General features: G+C 37.4%; 2 protein-coding genes and 1 long non-coding RNA gene across 16 annotated transcripts; 1 reads left to right on the top strand and 2 right to left on the bottom strand.

Moving 5' to 3' along the window:
- Positions 1-537: 537 nt before the first annotated feature.
- On the bottom strand, positions 538-2,440 carry LOC112494896. Its single transcript, XM_025088641.1, has 2 exons — positions 1,307-2,440; positions 538-1,192 (listed from the first exon to the last, which is right to left on the bottom strand). Exons 1-2 carry the CDS (start codon positions 1,599-1,601, stop codon positions 1,137-1,139), a joined length of 351 nt encoding a protein of 116 aa, XP_024944409.1. The 5' UTR covers positions 1,602-2,440; the 3' UTR covers positions 538-1,136.
- A 2,235-nt stretch (positions 2,441-4,675) lies between these two features.
- On the top strand, positions 4,676-16,905 carry LOC107271351 (facilitated trehalose transporter Tret1). Of its 4 annotated transcripts, XM_025088637.1 has the most exons (10): positions 5,208-5,505; positions 6,185-6,498; positions 6,602-6,825; positions 14,057-14,186; positions 14,301-14,436; positions 14,528-14,981; positions 15,056-15,305; positions 15,394-15,600; positions 15,690-15,882; positions 15,974-16,445. In XM_025088637.1, exons 3-10 carry the CDS (start codon positions 6,806-6,808, stop codon positions 16,216-16,218), a joined length of 1,635 nt encoding a protein of 544 aa, XP_024944405.1. In that variant the 5' UTR covers positions 5,208-5,505; positions 6,185-6,498; positions 6,602-6,805; the 3' UTR covers positions 16,219-16,445. The 4 variants fall into 4 exon arrangements, with proteins under 4 accessions (XP_024944406.1, XP_015602746.1, XP_024944405.1 ...); XM_025088638.1 differs by lacking the exons at positions 5,208-5,505; positions 6,185-6,498 and adding an exon at positions 4,676-4,698; XM_015747260.2 differs by lacking the exon at positions 6,185-6,498 and having other exon boundaries at positions 5,178-5,505; positions 15,974-16,905.
- LOC107271353 lies at positions 6,834-14,057 on the bottom strand. Of its 11 annotated transcripts, XR_003060856.1 has the most exons (8): positions 14,003-14,057; positions 13,784-13,830; positions 11,399-13,132; positions 10,506-10,642; positions 8,410-8,652; positions 7,841-8,111; positions 7,476-7,581; positions 6,834-7,399 (listed from the first exon to the last, which is right to left on the bottom strand). It is a non-coding gene; the product is annotated as an uncharacterized LOC107271353 (long non-coding RNA). The 11 variants fall into 11 exon arrangements; XR_003060850.1 differs by having other exon boundaries at positions 11,399-12,891; positions 12,983-14,050; XR_003060853.1 differs by having other exon boundaries at positions 12,789-12,891; positions 12,983-14,050.
- Positions 16,906-17,062: the final 157 nt, after the last annotated feature.

Genomic DNA, 17,062 nt, shown 5'->3' with positions numbered 1-17,062 from the left:
CTTAATAACTAGCATTATCATAATAATTAGCATTATAACAACGTTTCAGTCAATAATACAAGTATGTATTTCCATAGTTTGTCTCTCCTGGACCCTACAACTAGCTCCATCTCTTTGTTAACCTGTACAGATTCTCGACTTATGTAAGGTGGATTACATACTGACAGGCGCTTTCAAACTCAGAATGGGAACAATGGTAGATAATTATTCAGATTTATTCGTACCATGATAAAAGAGTTGTAATGCTACTTGAACTTCTAGGCCTTATTTTCTATCCCCAATTGATTTTAAATCGAAGAAGTAAGGTTGTGGGTCTCAAAGTCAACAGAGTAAGGTATGGCGCCAGAAATAAAGTCGCTGCTGCGCATGCGCCGCTCCTGAACGTTCGGCACGCCAGCGCTCCGGCATTCTACACTATGACATAGCGACATAAATCATGTAAAGCAGAACTGTGGAGCCACTGTCCCAGGAGTTCAGTTCTACACGAGTTATGACGGAATGTCAGAAATGCAAAACCGGAACTCAAGTCTACTCAGCTTCCGGGTTTGTGAACACTTGCGCATTGTATTTTAAAACTTTTTCCATTAAAGACAGTGTATTATTAAAATATTAATTTGAAAAACTCCAACATACAACCCACAGTACACAGCAGTACAAACAGAATGGATCCCAAGAAGTAATAAAGTCAACACAGTAAGTTATGGCGCCAGAAGTAAAGTCGCTGCTGCGCATGCGTCGCTCCTGAAAGTTCGGCACGCCAGCGCTCCGGATCATTGTTGCTCGCAACGCGGCAGGCTTCGGATCGATCACAGCACGTTGAGCGATTCACGTTGGGCAAGCTAAGTTTGAGCGATACTGTGAGCAGGCGGGAGTGACAGTGGAGCTTGTTTCACTTGTGACATGCATCTCCAATGTTATGTCATAACTGAACCTGTTCCAATTGCCTGACTTACTCAGGGTGTTTAACGTGGTTCGGTTTAGTTTCAGTTTCGTTTATTAGTCGGACTTAAAGTCTCTGAGAGTATTGTAGTCATCATTAAAGTTGTTGATTATGCCACGTGAAACATTGCGCGTAGATCTGGCAGATGCTGCTCTGGTTTTCTCACTGTTCTGTTCTCTGTGACGCTCTAGTCCACTCACTGTGCATCTGTGTTGCTCATAGCACTCAGCATCACAGTGAGTGAATCTAAATCTAATTGGTTGGGCGAGAAGACTAGTATTGTAGCATAACGTAACTTCCAGTTTTTTAAGTAGAGTTTGAGTTTGAAGTATCTCGCAAAATTTAAAATCAATCTGTCATTCTTACTTGTCGGGAGCTTCTTTGCTCTACCAGTTAAATCTTGATTTCGACTTGGTCGTGACAATGAACAGTTTATCGCTCTGGCTTGGTTCTCGTTCACTGAGTCTTTCTCTGCTGGGACGCCGTTGCTGCTAGAGTTGCGAGCGACAAGGCGTAACCAGGGGCACAGGTTCCATCGATTTCTGCGAACGACTGTTACATTCCAGCTTCTCCTTCTGTTCCCGCTCACTGCATGGGCACCGGCACTGTCTCCCTCGTGGCTCTGAGCTACTCGATGAACATCTCCAAACCTAAGCAGCATAGTGAGAAATGCCAGAAGGCACTGTACATCTGGAATTCCATTTTTGCATCACGATGTTGCATCGTAGCTGAACTCTTTCCAGGGTCGCTCAGGTCCTCCCGCTTTACCGTTCACTGCACCACTCAGGTCCACTTCTAAGTCCTGAGGATCCAGTGAAGACACCCGAGGGTAGTTTGAATGGCGACTCAAGTCCTAATTCTACACTATGACATAGCGACATAAATCATGTAAAGCAGAACTGTGGAGCCACTGTCCCAGGAGTTCAGTTCTACACGAGTTATGACGGAATGTCAGAAATGCAAAACCGGAACTCAAGTCTCACTATCTCTCTGGCTTCCTCACCGAGCCACTCAGAATTGGAGTCACTCTCCGTGATGCTGAGTGCCGAGTGACACTGAGCCTCACAATGAGCGGAGTTGAGCGGCACAGCGAATGAAATAGTGAGCGAAAGCCTGAACGACACGTGCCTGGTCCACGTGCAATGCTTAACGTGGCTTCACCAATGATTTTAACCAAAACTAGAATGCCCATCTTTCAGGATCTCAACGCCGACTAGTAAATTGAACCATAGCTAAACCGAACCACGTTAAACACTGCAAGTAAACCAGCCAGCAGGAAGAAGTTCAATTATGACGTACCATCGCAACGCACAACTGGAACTCCAGTTCCAGTGCCACCCTGGCTTCCCCACTACGCCAGTCAGGCCTGGGTATACTCACCGAGGCACTCAAAGCGCTACGAACAACACGCACCGTACCATACCTGAAGCGGCAATGAGCCGCAGCATAGTCGGCGCGCCTGAGCGGCCCGTTCAAGCTGCGCGCGCAGGTCCTACCCTGATAATTTGGTAACAAAGATAATAATGAATACACAATTCAACTGGAATGTTCATCAAATCTTTATTCATAACATATATAAAATAATAATGACAATATATGTATTTTCAAAATCACTTTATCAACTTTTTAACATCATTATACATATTAACCAATACATAAAAACTTAAATGCGCCTAGCAATTACAACCGTTTCTACTATAGTGCATTATATTTCCTGATACATCGAGAAGATTCACGAATCGTTTCAGAGATGGCGCCACGCATTCAAGCAAAATTGATGCTGTCCCATCGAGCGGACAATTTTAGTATAAAACTTTACAGCACTCACGCTTCACATTTCGCAACTCATCTAATAAAACGCGTCAGCTCAAACGATTTTTTTAGATATTAAAAAGACTGAACTACATAAAATTAATTAGGAAAGAACAGGCAACAAACTTTGTAAAAAAGACCCATTATAATTAAGCATACATGGAATATGATTTAAACTATGACGTAACGTCATTCATTGATAACACTTTGTTGTATTGAACATTTATAATCGTACCATGAACCATACAAGTCTAAAACCGACAGAGTAAAATACAGAAATAAACCGACTCCACAGTTTAAACGAAAAATCCTCCTAGTCAATTAATCCAAAATCTCTCGTAAACGAATACAAAGTGAATACGTTAAAACTCACGATGACTGTCAATTCTTCGATTCTTTCTTTCATATTTAAAATATCCACGACGACATACGGGTTCTATTCTAGTATCTAGGATCGTTGCCAAAAATAGTAAAACGAGTCAGACACTTCAGTGAACAAAGAAGATTTCAACAAGACGCACAGTTAAACACGCGTTATAATATTACAGTGCACATTTCACAAGTTATAATGAATGACACAGGGTGAGTCCTATCGTAAGAATGAAGTAGAACTTTTATCCCAATGCGACTCGTCAGAAGAACCAACAGCTAAATGGAAACTGACATTAACCTTACCAGTGTCAATGTCAATCAGGCAAATCGCTGTCGCAATAAGCCCAGACGCTACAAATTCGCAGCCCTATCTCAGAAAGTCCATGATAAAAAAAAGCATTAGGTGCAATCTTCACAAAATTGTTTACCTACATCAATCAACAAAAACAGCGTTAATTATGTAAGCTCTTCTGTCCAATAAACGAAAACTGTATACTCCACTACACCACTAAACTTATGTTAATCTCATTATAAAAAAATGCAAAGATCCTCATCTCGAATCGATAATCTAGCGTGACTGAATTTTTCGTTAATCTAATAGGTAACTTATAATACGGAAATAGATTGTTGATCTTAAAAAAAACTATGCACCATTGACGTTCACGTGCTACAAGGGATTAATATCTGCTCGACAAACGTTATCTGTAGCTATTCGGATAAATATATCACGCATTTATACAAATTAAATTCTAAACTCGCCTCAGGCATACGATTTCTCTCTTTTATTGATAATTTTTATGACATTTTTTTCATTGTTTTTAAATACCTCTTAAACAAGCGTTACGGTCATCTCTGTACATCATTTCTCCTTAGTGTATTGCGTTTCATCCTAACGCGATCCAATCGCATAGAATAGACGTGCGGCTTTGCGTAAACAGTTGTTCAATATTTGTCAATTCGAGTCAAGTGATCAATTGAACTTAACAAAGCGATAATAAATTAGCCGCGACACTATATAGTCAATCCTCGTGATCGAAGAGCTTCTTGATGGCTCCATAGACGATGGCCTTTATGATTTCTTCTTCAGAAGTTTTCTCGAATCTCGTGGATATTCCTTTTGGATATTTTTCACGTCGTGATAATTATAGCAGGAGTTGACACCATTTACGCTGGATCAATTAGGCATCATCTGAAAGATGAAAAATATCAGTGATCAGTACCTCTTACACGGTGAAATAAATAGAATAAATGGAAAGCGCGATTGACATTTAAACTTGAAAAATATATATTATACGAATCAACAGTTATAGGTGACTCAATTCTAACATATGAACGGGTAATAAAAAAGTTTTATCTGTATCAATTAACAATCTGTACAATTCATTCCGATAACATTGTTCTCCGGTTTTTCAAACTGGATAGACATTTACGTCACAAAGCCACATCGTTAGCTATAAGTTGGGTAACTGTATGGCACCAATTGAAGCAAGAATTTTGTTTGTTTAGTGGAAAACTTTCAAAAAAGAACCCAGTGCTTCGTACTCTGTCGATAAACCGTAAAATACAAAGTATCGGTAAAGTAGATCCTGATATAATTTTTGATGCATCACAAGAGTTACTAAAAATCCAACCACATCCACTTGCGTTTTTATTAATTTAATGAATTGCATGAACAGAGTGTATATTGACAAGTCCACTGTTTTTATTTAACAGTTCGCAAACAATAATTAGAACAGCAAATCGCACACGTTCCTTTCTAAAAAACAACGTAAATATATACTGAGATATAAAAATATATTGTTCCAGTGCAAAATCATTTGTTTAAATTTTTCTCCATAGTCACGTCTAGTTTACTAGATGACGTCATTGTTCTTCATCTATCAAACAGACGCTTTAAACACGTGGATAGACTACACAAGCCTCTCATACTGACAAAGGATACCCTAATACCAAAGATAAACGTCGTGCACAGTTTGACTACAGTTGATACTCATACGCAAGCATGAAACACACGCAACGCCAGGGATCGTCCGAAACTTCCAAGACGACGGCGGTCAGTAGTGGTTTGGCCACCGCACCGAGAGGACGTGGGAGAATTTGTTTTTTTTTTTAAAAAAAAAGACAATCTCTCAGTCCATATCTCTCGAATTAACTTGCTCTTGCGTATCTTCGTGAATACACTTTCTCAGATTTGAAAAATCCATTTGTGCAGCAACGACGTAACTTCAAATTTCCATTTAGCTCCTTTCTCCAAATAACAGTTTTCCACGCGAGTGAAGTCTCGTTTACTATTTTCCACGCCTTACGAGTCTCTTCCGTCGCTTTGCAAAGAAAGATTTTGACTGCATCCTGCAAGAAGAATCAGAGAGTGAATAAAGCAGGTAAGTTTATGTCCAGCTTGAAAAATATTTATGAACATTGTCACCAAGTATACATGCGTGGCAACTTTTAATGGGGATTTGAGTTAACGAATTTTTTCAAAATCGATAAAGACCCTTGTCAATGACGATGATAGAAGAATTGATTGTGATACTTGTGACAATTTTGATTTGTTCACTTTCAATGGAATAAACTAGGTACAATGATCGATCCGGGATCCAATGCAATTGTAATTGGAATGTCATGATTATGTCAGTACGTCATTATGCAACCTAGTGTCATTATATCTGCGCTAACCATTTTCCATAGTTTCACTCTACCTTAGACTATGATTACTACACAATCTCCTACAGTCCATACACAATAAGACCTCGCAAGTCCCAGCTGTTATTTACTCCTTGGACTTTGAACAATTCAATTGTGATATTATTTATTACTAGTATCAAAGTCAATCTTTTATTTGGCACACAATTCAAACTATTATTTACATCGATAGCATTTTAATCAATAAAAAAATTACATTCATTTCCACTAGGTCAAACGACCAGCTGTACACGCACCATTGAGACCTTATCGATTAACTTTACATATTTTTTTTCTCCATTCCGTCTTATAATCATAATTTCGCTTTATCAATCCGTCTGCAATTTGCTACACGTAATCACGTTAATTATGCAACAGGTGAAATAGGTGGGCGCTTAGTAACTCACGCGTCTGTCGAAAATCTACAAAAATTTCACTGGACAACAAAAAAAAAAGAGAAAGAAATATGAAACTCCAGGTATTCAAGTATCCTGAGTATATAACGTACAAATATTTTTTGCAAGAAAATCCACATTGTGATTTGATAATCTCGTAAGGCTTCGATCAGTGAGGAAAAAAACAGTAATGAAAAAAAAAAATATCAAGCCAGATTAGACAACGACTAAGCCCATAGTGGCTTAATGCAACAAGCCCACTAAGCCCAACTCACAGACACAGTTCCTTCCGTCAAAGTAATCTTTTCCTTATATGAGTTTGCTTATCGTTTTATTGCCAAAGAACGCTCGATATAACGCCAGGAAGTAATCAACATTTTTCCGTGCGTTTCTTTCGCAGGAACGTGAAATGGTGCTCGGGCAGGACAAACAGCGGAGGAGTTGACGATTCTTTTTTGGGAAAGAGGAGAATATTTGAGGACAGTGATTTTTGCAACGGCCTTGATAACAGATAAGGGTCGATTATAACGTTAACACGCTAACAAGACACATATATATGCATACGGTACTATAAAAAATAATCTAGACAGCCAAAGAAATCATCATGGATCCCTACTCATTGAGGTGAGTTAAAGAAAATTCTAATTAAAAAATAACGTTCATAATTCGGGTATTCTGGTATCTAACGAAAACTAATAGCCATTTGTCGAAATAAGATATACAAATAATAATAATAAATATGTATAAACGGAAACTAGGCTAAGATATTGATCGTGACATTAGTTTGATCGTTGTCGGATATGTTGGGTAATGGCGGTCAACGTGAACTGTCGTTTGGAGAAGGTTTCCTCCTTAGAGCACCGTGGACTTTTACTGTATCTAATGTTACCGTGCGCAATCTGCTGTTGAGGAATAATATTAATCGATGAATTTGATAATAACACACTGACCCACATAGCCGTAGACTCTGGGTAGGGAGGAAGAAGCATAAAGTCATGGAGAATTATATACGTTATAAAGAGATAGGTACTGGATGGCTGCCACGATAAAGCCGCGAGGTTGCTATGGACGGCCGGTGGAAGCCATTGTACTTCTGAGAATCAATATTGTGTGAGGGAGGGCAACAACCCTTAATCTAGAAAACTTCTCACGGTATAACATCGTGTGTCTTGATCCGTGGTTCATTTCTTTAAACTACCTATAAATAAATTGTATATGTCAGAGAGCATCTGCACCTGATGTTTGCAATCCATAGGCATACACAAAAATTCTACCTGCCAACCTGCTGCTTGCAAGAAATTTTGTTCCAGTGGGTATCCTCTGATTCTTGGGATACTGTCAAGCTTTTGGTAGAATCCCTTTCTGTCGTGTCCTCTCTGTCTGTAAAGAAAAATCCAAGATAATTTCGTAGAATTTCAAAATGAAAACCAGGACGGGCTTTTCCTCTCTTTCTTTATTCCTGTCAGTATGTTCCTTTCTTTTTCAAACTGGTTTTTCAAACAGGGCAGAACAAGAGAGAACCCATAGGCCACTATTCCAGACCCTTCTAGATTTTATCCCATGAAAAGATAGGTCTGTCAGTGGGGCCATCCCCCCTTGTCCCAGAATAAAATCTCATATATACAGCGTCGAAACTTACGTCACTTCTGCTCTCTTCAACGGCTCGAAATTCCCCTTTGTTCCTTTCCAGTATCCAACAGCTGATTTTCAAAGACTTGCTGGAGTAGGTGGGTGTTTCTTGACAGCCCTTTTTCTTTGTGGCTTTCAGCCATAACAAGTTTTTTTTCCTGTAATGGCGTCCCTTACCACGTTGCCACGTTCCTAAGGCTGAAGCTTGCAGGTCACCAGTCTATTCCTGACAGCTGTTACACGAAGCCTTGATAAAGTGCAGGAAATATTTGAGTCGGTTCCTGTATAGAAAATTCTTTGAAAAATTCATCCGTTTCTGCTATGTCATATCTTTTTTTTTCTCCCTGCAGGCGTCTGGTGAAACACCAAGTACAGAAACAATAAATTAATACAGTCAAAGATACAATTTAAGCAATATCTATAGTCAGTCCCTATATAGAAATTTCTTTTAAAAATTCATCCGTCTCTGCTATGTTATATCTTCTTTTTTCTCCCTGCAGGCGTCTGGTAAAATACCAAGTACAGAAACAATAAATTAATACAATGATACAACTCACGCAATATCTATACGATACTGACCTAAGCCAGAGGTTCTGGCCCTTCTAACAACAAGATAGTCTTCCATGAAAACGAATCAGGGGTTCTTTTCCTTGGTGCGTATCCCCCACTAATATCACAGCTACACGTGACGTCACGGAAGGTCTTTGAACCACGGAAAAGGAACGAGTAGGACATAGAGTGAAGGCAGAACCATTTCAGCTAACTATTAAACAGCTGATCTTCACGTGCTCACCAAAGTTCCTCAAATTAGCAGCAGCACTTCTATATAATTAAAGTGAAGTAACTTCATATTAAAAGCTTCATTAATTCCCATAAAATTATTTCAAAGTTTCATATACACACATTACTTAGCACCGAAATACTAATGTAATCATTTTTTATTTTTATCTTACAAAAAATCAAGATAAGTATCATTTATCTTTGTCATTCAAAAAAAACATTGGCTATCTCTAACGTATATTCGGTCCACGAGTTCGAGGTGTATTTTTTGGCAGATCAAATACGATGAAGTCACTAACAGGCCACATGTGTTTATGGATAAATATTGTTCTTTTAACTATACATATACGTAATTTACATTGAATTATATTTTATTTTTATATTTTAGCATATGTTTACGTTATTCTATGGAAACCACCGTGTGACTTGTTATGGAATGTATTGTTTGCCAACTGTCAAAGAAACACTAGTCGTGGACCGACTAATTTCATTAAGATTTTAGATAACAAAGATCGCAACAATATGGTCAGTTAAGTCGAATTTAATGATATGACAATCAACGTCATACTGATGCGGAAAGTAATATAAATTCTTTTAGTAACAACATGTACAATTGTTCATAAGCGAATTTTGTTTCTAATAAAATGACAATAAGAGTATAGAAATGATGACAAGACCACCAATCTTTCAAAACTCAACCGCGTATCACCGTAGGATGTAAGAATTCTATGAACGGTAATCGCACATACATAAATAGTTCCTTATTATCGATTAGTTCATAGTTTTCGTGGAACTCGTATCGTGGCACGCCTTGTTTCTAGCTACCCTAATTTGCCTAATTTTCTACAGATTAGGTGAGACGCAAAACAAACATATCAGACCCACTCTAATGTAACGCTGGCAATCATAATGATTGGGAAGTAATTTGGTGAAACCATTTTACAAATTATGTATATATGCTTTGGAAAAAATTTCTTGGTTACTTCTCTTTATCCGACACTGATAAATTTCCACTTGGCTTAGTTACGAATGGAATTTTCATTTTGACAAATTTCTCTCGTGCCATCTTCTATATTTCTTTGCTCTAATACTTTATCGACAAACATTCTCAACCTATTTGAAACACCATGCGATGCTGACAAGATATAAGTCTAACCATTATATTTTTACTTATGTATTCCTATACCATAATAATTTTTAATACATCTCTACTGAAGCTGATACTATATTTATTACAACATGACATTGATGCAATAACTGTCATTTTAAAGAGTTTATAAGTATTTATGATCAGCTAATAAAACTAAAATCAATTTCGCTATGTCATATCGACATGTATAAGTTATAGTTGGCATTGGATAATCGTAATCATAAAAAGATAAATTCATGATAGACATGAATGATTGGCAGGCTTGTTGTACAATATCTGCAAGATAGAAAATGCTAGATATTGACCAATCTTATCAATGATTATTCACATATGATTCCAGGATAAAAAAACTCATACTAATTAATAGAAATTATTGAAGGTTATTAGCACGCAATCGCATGAAAGATTATTTTTCCAAAATTAAATAACTACGGAAGTTTTCAGATAAGATTATCATGCACTTAATTTTCCTATTGATCTACTTTATGTAATATAATTGCCAACGCTACTTAAGTAGCAGCCTTATTATCAATTTTGACTGGCCTTCCAATTTAATAATTATAATATTAAAGTCATTCACTCTTTCTACCATTCGTACTGCACTTGTTAGCAGCACCCACAAGATACATTCATGTTACTTGGGTTACAATCTTATTAATTATAAGTTGTTCATAGTCCAATTACGGTAGCTGGTCTAGTGGCTGATTAACAGAACTGTTCCTCAAGTGACACTGTAGTTACATACCAGTATTATATTACTTAACAGTAACTCATTGTCCATAAGTAATACTCGTGCAGTTTCTATTTTACAATGACATTCTTCATAGTTCTTGTTTTGAAATTCTTGGTCGTCGTGATTAATCCTTGGCACCATTGACTAGCCTGTGGGACAAGAATATAAAAAATATAAGCAGCCTGAGATAACAGTATAGTCTGATCTGGACAATGTTATTATGTTCCATGGCAATTTTATATGAGTAATTTAAAATAAAATAGTTATATTGCTTCTGGCTTCCGGAAAAGAACGATAACAATGATAAGCAAACAGTAATATTAGTTGCGTCAGCAGAATAAGTACTATAGTCTACACTCTTTAAGGCGACTTACGTTTAGGTATGTAAGAAGATGGCAACTAATGTCACTACCCGAGAATAAGAGAGTAAAAGTGCATTTGACTAGTCTTTTAGATCGTGAATCTTGGAATAGTGAAAAAACTTGACCAATCAAATGTATTAATGCCCTCAGCACAGTTTCTGTAGAACATAACGACTGGTTATGTTTATCAGAAACAGTGCTAAGAGATCAAGAGCATGTGGTAGTCATCTGATCGTGAGTCTTGCAACCATGGCAACAGTCATAAAATTTTGCCAATCAAACGTACTTTGTTTCCTCAGTCCAGTTCTACACAGGCACTGTTTCTCGCTAATCAGTATTCGAGAATTATATAATGACATTACTGCCTGTTACAATAAAAATAAAATTAAACAGCGTATAGTCAGAGAGTTTGCCATTACGATATTAAGCATTGATTATCGTTGGATTTGACTGGATTAAAAACATGTCGCTCTAGGCTATGGAATTATTTTCGCCTTAACATTTGGCAAATAGGTTAGAGTTGAAAGCATTGACAAATATAACCTTAAGGCTCGTGGTTGATGCTGATTATGATGAATTATTCTGCTGACTTTTGGGCTCAAAGGAATCATTGACTATTCCAGACGTTGACCATAAATTCTATACTGTTCTTCGAACATGACGCGTCCGAGGACGCCATATTGTCCATGTTTAACTGTTAAGGAGATTCAGATGACGCCAGCAAATTTCAAATTTTAAACTAATCTGGCATTACTTCAAAGTAATTGCACGATCATTATCGTAATATTATTCGACAGAACTTTAATTAGATGGATCCCGATATAAGATATATAATTTTACAAATGAAATCTTTCTAATCTAATCATTACTAGTCGATTAAGTAGATTCTTTAATTTCATAACATTAGAATAGGATGCCCAACGCTGTGATTACTTATTATGAAAAATAATCACACCGACAGTTATAGTACTATGCTCGATTATCAAGCTTAAAATAATATTTGAATTTGATATCTGCCTTATCTGTATCGCTCTATTGCGCGGAATACAGGCTTCTGCTTATTATTATTTCATTGTATTATCATAAATCCTAAAACTGTATGTTTGTTATTAAGCTTTTACCGTGATTATTTTTGACGAGTTATTGTGAATGAACTGTATATAGAAAGTTGACATTGGTTTTGAGTTTGTTGACTGGCATAATGAACGCGAATTTATGTCAAGAAATGCACGAACCCGCCAAGTAGTACTCGATAAGGAATCACCTAAAGTTTTATTAATTATTAAATGACCATTAAATCATAATCAACTACGGGAAGCAGTAGTAATGTAAGAGAGTAGTGAAAACATTATAAGAAATTTTGAAAATACAATTAAAATGATGGGCCAGTGCTAGATCATATAATAGGCAAACATGTAGTGACTTATGTACTTGGCCTCCATAATCTGATATCAATACTTTTTATTAGAGGAATACACAGTACTCCTGTACTTGGCGTAGTTTTTTACACGTAAGTGTTTTTGGGGGATTTCATTGTATTATCATAAATCATCTACGTGCAACGTAAATATCCAATTAGTAACTTTATTTATAATTGTTGTCTTGTCATTCTTTATCATTGTTTGATAATAGTCAGCCATGAATATACATTTTTCAACAATTGGTCGTAGACTTTCGAAAATAATTACATACATATATCCATTGCAATAAATGACTGTTGAACTTGAGTAATGCATTTTCATGGCTTTCATTAATGTCGACGATACCGTATCTATTATGTAAGACAGCATAGATACAATACGGAGTATCTTGTCTCCGTTTCCTCTAAGTTAATTCTACCATTGCCACTGTGCTGTTATTAATATCATGGATATAAATCACACTATACGGATGGCACTTTTGTACCAGTAAAATTATGTATGCACTCACTTACTTTTTACTCCTCCGCGTTCGTCACTGCACAGTAGCGTCAATAATAAAAATGACTATTCCTCGTAGAGAACGAAGGTCTTTCCAGCGAAGCGCGCGATCGTAAACTGCGAATAAATGCCATTATTATCAATTAGTATTGTTCCTCCCTCCGCTTCACTGTTTGCAACAATTTTTCATGTTTTCCCTTTTTTTCACCTCATTGAAAATTCAATAGTCCCGACCTTGCTCGAAGTATTGTTCGTCAATTTTCTTCCGCAAAACAATTAATCGAAGGATATTCAAAACTATTTCTTCCTCTTCCATTTGTTCATTGCTACAGATCAGGGAAGTGCCGCTGGAATTTTCCTAGAGACAAAGAAACGAAGGCTCCTGTATGATACTGATTAAGGCTAAAAACTTTGCACAATAAATTAAAGCATACCAATCGTCGCGTATTGGCATTTGTCAATCGGGACGTGGAAAAAAATATACATATGAGTTTGTCCTTGCTAAACGAGAATTTGATTGAGGTTGACGAAGGGTCATTAATATTGCATCGAAATTCGATCCGTCATTGATTCAGATATTATCCTATTGACGATCGTTATTATAATAAACGTCAAGCAACGTCATCCATGAAATACGAGAACTCAAAGTCCCGTTAAAACAAAAAACAGTATAACAATAATTACGAAATAAGGAGTCAGCATTTATAATGGCAAGGAGTCAACGTACAGTCAGAACGTCTTTTTTTCCTATGAACCTCGTACGAAGCCACGCGTAAGCAAGACTGTCAGTTTCGAGAAGCGTTTTATTAGCACAAAAAGAAATTCGTCGTAATGAGACGATTTAAATAATAAATTATGCGACGCGTGATTACGGTCGGTGTAGAGAAAATTTACAAATCTTCAATAGAGCATGTGTCACGTCGTTGGTCGCTATCATATTATTACAATGTCACAACGACACCGCAGAAAATAAATATATGAATAGAGAATAGGATAATTAGAGACTCACCGACACCTATAGCCATCTAGCACCCGGTTTAGGTACTAAGAGCAAAACTTGTTGGAGACACAGGAAAAGTAAAAATATGAATTATTAATAAGTACACGATATTCCAGTGTGTATCAATTCTTATATAAAGTGCCTGAGGATAGGCTAATCTGTGGTAGTCTTATTCGCGAAAGGAGTTTTGCCTATCATCAGGCGTTTTACTTACAGTCGATAACTTACCTGCTCTCAGAAACAGATTAATTTATAAACGTTTCGTTTAACCTTGACTTCCAGCGTCGAAGGCGAGGCTTCCAAAAATATCGAGGAGAACGAGCGCGAGGCTTTTAAAGATGCAATTGTATCGAGTCGAAGTCTCAACAAAGGTTTTGTCGAGCCAACTCGACTGGCGCAGTCTATACCCGAGGTACGAAAAGTATAATAATATAAGAAGTAAAATAAGAATTGGTTGTATATCAAATTAGGTGAAGAAAAATATAATTATTTACATAAAACCAATATTTCCTCTCTCGCCTTATAGATTCTCGCCTGCATGGGTGTGGTGTCCTTCCATTTTGCTATTGGACTGAGCATGGCGTATTCTGCAATATTGACTCCAAGTTTAGAAGCAGCTGATTCAGAGTTAGTAGTCAGTAAAACAGAAACTTCCTGGATAGGTAATATACGTTATACATTTATTTTAGATCCTGAATGTTCTTTATATCGAGAAGACCATTTATATTACAACTGACACGCTTATCATTGCAGCTAGTATAGTCGTCCTCAGTACACCCATTGGTGCTCTGATAGCTAGTATGATCATGGAACCAGTCGGCCGGCTAAAAGTACTCCAAATCGGTGCTATACCTTGCATCTTAGGATGGATCCTGATAGCTGCTGCGACGAACGTCCCCATGATCCTCGTAGGCAGGTTCTTGTCCGGCCTGGCCACAGCCATGAACACATCACCAGCTATAGTTTACATCACTGAAGTAGCCAAGCCAGACTTGCGTGGCTCTTTGATATCAATTGGACCAGCTCTTGCTTCCTTGGGTATGGTGGTGGTGTACGTCAAGGGTGCATTTTTGACCTGGAGGCTCACGGCATGGCTGAACATCATCTACGTGGTCGTACCTGTTATTTTCGTACAGTTCCTACCCGAATCGCCGACCTGGCTTGTTTCTAAAGGCCGGACGGAAGAAGCCAAGGCTTCCGTTGAATGGTAGACATATTGTAGATCCTCTTCCTTGTTTATTCACATCGAGGACAAGTGTTACGACCCTCTTCCTGATTTAGGTTTTACAGACTTGATACAAAGAGCGGTAAAGCCAGTGCGGCCGATGCGCATTTCAATTCTTTGATGAAGGAAAACGAGATTAAACGCAGCGAGCAGAGACGTAGCAACCGTGGCAATTTTTCGCAAAAATTACGTGCCTTTGCAAAGCCCACTGGATGGAAGCCTATATTCATCCTCTTCTTGTTTTTCTTCTTCCAACAATTTTCTGGAATATACATCACTCTCTTCTATGCAGTCACTTGGTTCCAGGTTCGTTGACTTTTATTGTTTTAACGTTTAAAGCATATATCTTCGCCATTGACTATGTTGTAACTTTGTTTTTTTTTTTACTTGCCAGGAAGTAGGTGCAAAATTTGATGAATACCTTGCTTCTATTTTGGTAGGAGTCACAAGATTTCTCTGTTCGATGGTCAATACTTGGTTACTAAGACGGTACAAGAGACGTCCTCTCTGTATAATATCCGCTTTAGGAATGTGCATCTGTATGTCAGTTTCCGGTTACTTCACTTTGCAGAACAAGAATGGTGATACGAGCGGCCATTTGGTAAACACGAGACACCTATCTGAAAAATTCAATTTTCAATTATTTATCGTATGACATTTCAGGAATTGTGTACATAAATTGTATTTCAGGTACCAGTTGTGTGCCTCATTCTCTACGTCTGCACCTCCATGATCGGAATGCTGACGATACCCTGGACAATGACTGCCGAATTATTCCCAACGGAAATACGTGGAATTGCTCATGCAATCTCTTACTCGATAGCGAACTTGCTTATGTTTGCAGCCATACAAAGTTACAGAAGCCTTAAGGATTTCTTAGGAGGTAATAAACATAACTGGAAGATAAAATATTTTCTGGATGATCTAGAATGTATGACGCCATATTGTTTTTTTCTTTTTCCTATAAAACAAAGGTTCTTACCAAATACAATGGTTCTTCGCCGGAATATCCTTGGCGGCCGTAGTCTTCATTTGGTTACTGCTACCGGAAACACACGGGAAGACACTCTTGCAGATAGAAGAGTACTTCCAGACTAACTTCCTGGCCGTTGGAGCGGAGTCCAAGGCAAAGAAGAGGCGGGCGAAGAGACGCGCGCAGCAAAAGACTAAAACAGCTGTTATGGAGCCACTGAATCCAAAAAACGTCCAAACGGCTTAACCGAGAAGGAACGGATAGTGACAAATTAAGTTTCTCCTTCCTAGAGTATCTTGGGAGTCCAGTTTATAGGGATACTTCAAAATACATTTAAATGCGCGTGGCATTGCGCGCAATGGACACGAGAGGAAGTCAAATGCAGATTTGTCCGATTGCGAATAAAGATACACTTATAGTATAGCTATGTCAACGATTTCGTACACATCGGGAACTGTATTACATTATAAGCCGTAATAAGATGGCCCGAAAATTATTCACGCGGTCTTAACGTCAGTGTGGAGGTCACTACTTAAGCAAGAAAGCACAATAGTTATTAATTAATGGCCAGTGTACAAAGGAAACAAGTTTTGTTTTGATAACTTCGACTTATTAACAAATTTGTAAATTTTCGTCGTTACAGAAAAGTGGCCTTCATTTTTTTTTGGAATAGATAAAAATTACTCCTCTTTCTCCTCCATCATTGCCTCCTCGTCTAATAGTATATTTTAATATTATATTTTATTATATACTAATTTATGGGTATACATTACAGTAGATATACACTACTTCTGTATACTAATATTGTACTTTGTATTGTTATACAAAAACAAACATTTTATATTAGCATTTACGCATGACAACCGCATGTTTGTGGTTCCTAAGCTAAAAATGTATCGCGATTGGCCGAACAATAAAGTATTGTTAAACAAATTGTACAGGCTCGCAAATACTATTTAATTTATTGTTAACTGTTGGCAATTACATTATCATTAATTACAGTTATAATATTATGCAGTAGTACGTACGTTATTATTATTGTTATTAAATAATTAGCGTGAAAAAAGAATTTCGATTAATCTCGCACTAT

This window comes from Cephus cinctus, unplaced genomic scaffold, assembly GCF_000341935.2.
Source record: "Cephus cinctus unplaced genomic scaffold, Ccin1 Ccin1_scaffold0935, whole genome shotgun sequence".
NCBI lineage: Eukaryota > Metazoa > Arthropoda > Insecta > Hymenoptera > Cephidae > Cephus > Cephus cinctus.
Note: the sequence above shows the minus strand (reverse complement) of the source record. Positions and strands in the feature narration are given on the sequence as shown.

Bases quoted from the DNA above. Each gene is read 5' to 3' on its own strand.
- LOC107271351 (XM_015747260.2), top strand. From the start codon at position 6,806: ATGGATCCCTACTCATTGAG. The intron at 6,826-14,056 runs GTGAGTTAAAGA...CTTGACTTCCAG, and splicing joins ATGGATCCCTACTCATTGAG to CGTCGAAGGCGAGGCTTCCA. The intron at 14,982-15,055 runs GTAGACATATTG...TTCCTGATTTAG, and splicing joins GCCAAGGCTTCCGTTGAATG to GTTTTACAGACTTGATACAA.
- LOC112494896 (XM_025088641.1), bottom strand. From the start codon at position 1,601: ATGCTGCTTAGGTTTGGAGATGTTCATCGAGTAGCTCAGAGCCACGAG. The intron at 1,193-1,306 runs GTAAGAATGACA...CCAACCAATTAG, and splicing joins AGCAAAGAAGCTCCCGACAA to ATTTAGATTCACTCACTGTG.